The sequence below is a fragment of the Octodon degus genome, unplaced genomic scaffold (genome assembly GCF_000260255.1).
Source record: "Octodon degus isolate 3935 unplaced genomic scaffold, OctDeg1.0 scaffold00127, whole genome shotgun sequence".
Lineage (NCBI taxonomy): Eukaryota > Metazoa > Chordata > Mammalia > Rodentia > Octodontidae > Octodon > Octodon degus.
This window is the reverse complement of record NW_004524703.1, coordinates 7,142,928-7,147,573: the sequence shown is the minus strand read 5'-3', so window position 1 is coordinate 7,147,573 and position 4,646 is coordinate 7,142,928. Positions and strand designations below refer to the sequence as shown.

At 40.1% G+C, this 4,646-nt stretch overlaps 1 protein-coding gene across 6 annotated transcripts in view; it reads right to left on the bottom strand.

Moving 5' to 3' along the window:
* Positions 1-1,698: 1,698 nt before the first annotated feature.
* Ryr2 (ryanodine receptor 2) overlaps positions 1,699-4,646 on the bottom strand; it is a 681,083-nt gene continuing 678,135 nt past the window's right edge. For all 6 annotated transcript variants that reach the window (XM_023700826.1, XM_023700825.1, XM_023700827.1 and 3 more), the window contains 3 exons: positions 4,384-4,484; positions 3,536-3,587; positions 1,699-2,658 (listed from right to left, as the gene is read on the bottom strand). In XM_023700826.1, coding sequence (XP_023556594.1) covers positions 2,563-2,658; positions 3,536-3,587; positions 4,384-4,484 — 249 coding nt within the window. In that variant the 3' untranslated portion in view covers positions 1,699-2,562. The remainder of the gene's footprint in view (positions 2,659-3,535; positions 3,588-4,383; positions 4,485-4,646) is intronic.

Genomic DNA, 4,646 nt, shown 5'->3' with positions numbered 1-4,646 from the left:
CTGATGTGCTGAGTGCTGGGAAGAAATGTCATCAGAAGGTGCCTGGGAGGTTACTCTCTGCACAGCATGGCAGACCTTTGGGAAACAGCATGGGCAAGGTGGAACCACCCAAGCCTTCCCCATGGAAGGCGTGAGGCAGCTCTGAGCTGAATCAGTGAAGTGCAGGGCACGCTGCATCTGACAGTCACTGAGACATTCTATAGCCCCCTCCTCCCGCAGAGGCCTTGAGACTGAGGTGTAAACAAATTCTCAAGGTGTTTTCCTCAACCCTGAGGTATAAACAAAGTCCCCTGGCCAAGAGAGACCTCCTGTCCCACATTCCCACTTCTGTTCCAAGTGTTTCAGTCAGCTCTCAGAACTTCCAAGCTGGGAGCATCCACAGAAATTAACAGGGGACTTGCAAAATCTAAGGGCCACTCAGAACCTATTCTCTTGCCTCTCCTCATACTGTTGTGATAACCGTGATTTGGGCATTATAAATAGAAGGCCTAGATCTGCTAGTGTACTTTATGTCCTGGAAGATGTATTCCCCTCCACTAGATGCTCCCTCTGCAGTGTTTCATGGCAATGTTTTCTTTGATATTTTATGGAGCTGATCTGATTTACTTCACTCAGATGCCTCCTGCATGACATAACCTCACTTCCCTCAGAAAGTCTAGAAATTATTCCTGTGATATGTCTTCCCCCAAATAAAAATGATAGCAAAAGATAAACACAAGGCCCAGGCACAGCAGCTTGGATGCTGCGCTGATAAAGTGTATGCAGCATACTCTTTGTACACAGCTCATGTCCAGTTCCCACTGGGGTGCTTAAGATGACATTAATGTACTAAGTCTCTTTCATGTGAAGATAGGACATAGATCACTAGTATTACAGAAAAAAAAAAAAAAAAAACCTGCCCTGAGCAAGAGATTTGTAAAATGAGAATTGTCCAGAATTTAAACAAGTGCAAAGAAAAACCTACTTTTCTGTCACTGGATAACCTCATGATAGAAATGACAAAGGTAGTGCTGAGTGCCTGATGGCTCTGATGGTCCACAATCACAAAACTGCAAGCCTACACAGCTACCTGAAGTCGGCAGTGTTAAAGATCTTGTCATAGTAAACAGGACTATCGTATGTCCACCTCGGTGCAATGAGCTTGAGGTTTAATGCATTTCAATTATAAGTGAAAACATGAAACAAGAAGGCGAGAAAGTTAGTTAAATAGTTTAATCAGAGCAGTTTTACAATTCTAAAATTAACAAGCAGACTTGTAATAAAAGAGCTCCAATGTTTGCAAAATGACCTTGCTTCCATTCTGAATCTGTCTTTTTAATTGTAAAGATTAGCATTACATTGAAAAGGATTCAAAATGGAAAAAAAAACTGGAGCGATTGATATTATCATCCATGTCTTGTGATGAGCCTGATGAAATCCCTGAATGGATATTGCTTCAGCTTTGATATCAAAAAATGGCCTGATGCAAAGTCCTTAACACCTGATCACAGATGGCGAAAGAAAGAGGGAACCCCAACACTACTGTCAAGTTCAGAATGTATCACATTGTTGGTGGATGACACTGGCTCCAAATATACAGTTAAGCCCACAACACTTTATTACTATGAGGATAATTATCATGGAAGATCTCTCATGTTGGTCAACTTGCTTCTGAAGGTTTTCTTGATTCATTTAAACTTGCATAATCAACATGCAATGAAATATTTCTTTTGAAAGTGTGTTTTTTTTGCAGTCTTTGTGTTTTCATACAAAGATTTCATAAAGTTGTGATGCTGCATCAGAGCGCCACCAAAATAAGAGCAGGAGTAGATGGGGGAGGGTAAATGTGAATAACTGAATGAGAAGGGCCTCCTTCCCTCCTTCCATCCTGAGACACTACACCCCTCTGAGCAGAAAAGGTGTGAACAAACGGCTTTTCTTACCCTCCCCCACCAAAGAAAATAAACAAAAAACTCACAAAATCAATCTACTAAAGAAAAATAGGTGGACATAAAGAAAATAAAGATGTATTTTCATGCACGGATCTTCTGCATAGCTCAACCCACGTATAGTAAGGCACTATTTCCTTTCACAACTGGTGTCCACAGCAATCTTTTAAGTGCTAGCGTGCTCTGTGACCCTTAGACAGTTCCTTTCGTAATGGTGAAATAAAGAAGCCGGGTGAGTGTGGCTGCCACACTTTGAAGTGAAGGTCTCATGGCTCAGGGAGTTCTCCAGGACCCTCTGAAGAAGCTGTCCACTTGTGGTATGATAGAGTATATGCAATGGTTTTCTTCCCAGAGTTCCTATTTTGCCTATGTATGATGTTAGATTACTCTTCAGTCTTTATTTCTCAAAGAAAATACAAGAGGTGGGGGGAAACGGTCATGTCAAATCAGTCAGTTCTTCAGAGTTTCCCTTCTGGAGGTCCCAGAAAAAACAGAATGCCGGCAATCCACAGGGTCAGACCCGTGTTTCTAGGAGCAGAGGGACAGAGGGGGAAGGGGACAGAGAGAGTACAAGGGGGAGAAAGGAAAAAGGGAGAGAGTTGGTTTTGGTTTGTAGAGGTGATAAGGGCATGATTTAATTTAGCTGGTCTTCATACTGTTTCCTGAAACAATCTCCTGCTGGGAAGAATTCCCAGCATCTTTCTTGGTACATCTTCCAGACATAAGATTCCTGTAATAGCAAAGGAATGTATTAACACTGACCCCAAAATTGGTGTGCTAACACAAAACGTAAGATAGAAACAAACTCAAATGTTGCATAATATCACATGTAATTGGTAAAATCCTTATTTATTTATTTATTTATTTATTTATTTGCTCTGAATGCCTTCAGGGCAGGTTTGGCTGGCTTGAGTTGTGGGGATGGAGCCACAGGAACCTGAGCCTGACTGCTTTGTTGAAGCAGCCACTTAAAGAACTGAGCTAAGGGGCAGGCCCCCCTAATTTTAAACCATAGTAAAACATAGTTTTAATTCTAATAACCAAATAATCAATCTTTATCTTGGCCATAATATATTAATAATAAAAATCTATTTGTGGTGTGTGTGTGTGTGTTTTTGAGGGTTCTATTATAATACTATGAATATTATTACTGATTATATCTTTAAGTTCAGTCTATTAACAATTTAGAGCAATCATGGAAGAGAAATCTCAAATAGCTTCAAAAGCTTACACAACATTTAGTCATTTTAAAAAATATTTAGTCATTTTTAACTGACCCTAATTCTGAGAGTTGAAGTTCTTTTGAAATCATCTGCCGTCTGATTAAGCAATCAGAGACATCGTGATTAGGGACCCTCGATTTTCTCATACAGGTAATTTTAAAAGAATACTCAGTTTTTTTCAGGTAATAAAAGTTTATGTTTCCATGTGAAATTAGAATTTTTCAAGGGACGCAACCTCTATCACACTTATTCAAGAAAACAAATTGTATATCAAGATAATCACAACTACTATGTGAACGCAATCACACCCCCACAGCCCCGTGCTCGGATTTCATTCCAGCATGCAGCCTTTTGGAAAATGCCATATAGTTCCTGTTTGCCTACCTGTCCTGTGTGTTCTGTTTCATCTTTGTTGATGAGATACATCAGAAAAAAACTAAAGAAACAGAGAAACTGATCAGGAATGCATTATGTGAAGTTACAGTGTAAACTGATAGAAAATACTATTACATATTACATGTGCGTGAGGCACAGAGAAACCACCACAAATACTGTGTTGAAAATTAATTACAGTATACCATAACGTATGGAGGATGCTTTTAGATTTGATCTTTCTCACCTAGTGCATGATTTTCCCCTACGCACACTCTGGTGGCAGATTAAGAATATACACACTTTGGTCAGAATGAAATCAGCACTGATGAATTGTAAATAAAGACTAGCTTAATAAGATGTTCCAGTTTACCAATCAGTTCATTTGAATATAGCTTAATCTATTTTTCTTCCAGAGCTACTCTGCATCTCATCTATTTGATATTAAAACTAGATCAGAAACAAAGAATAGCATCTCATCAAACTGTAGTTTTGGCTAGCACTAGGTAATGGTCAGAATTCTAGGTTATTTTTAAAAACGTAACTTTTTACTGGGCTTCCAATAGTTCTTGAAGAAACTTACAAGTCCTCAGCAAGAAAAGAAAAAAAAAATAGGGAGGATAAGTCACATATGTCTAGGGAGAAGCTGGAGGAGTCCTGTTTGATACAGGGACTGAAATGGGAATATGACCGAGACTTCCTGAGAGCCAGCCCCACTGCATCCCAATCTCATGTCACGTGAACCACTGGTGGGTAGTCTTTCTCTCGAAGCTTCTGAGCAACTGTAAAGGGCACGCAGCAGCCTCTCCTGCTGTGTGGATTCCTGCGAGGAGACCCGCAGGTCTGATCCCAGCACTCACAGGTAATTGGCCAGGTTGTGCTCCTGCAAAGTGTGGGTTTCGAAGCCATGTGGTACTGTGTCGAAGTAGTCATTGCCTATGCCACAGATGAAGCATTTCGTCTAGAAGACAGGGGGAGGAGAGTTCACAAAGGAAAACACAGCGTTCATCTGTTAGAGGCGGCTATTTGACGTGATCAATATATATCAGATATTATCACACAGAGATTGTGCCAAGCTCCTAAATATAAATCTAACTGAGGCCACAGCTGTATTTTTTTTTTT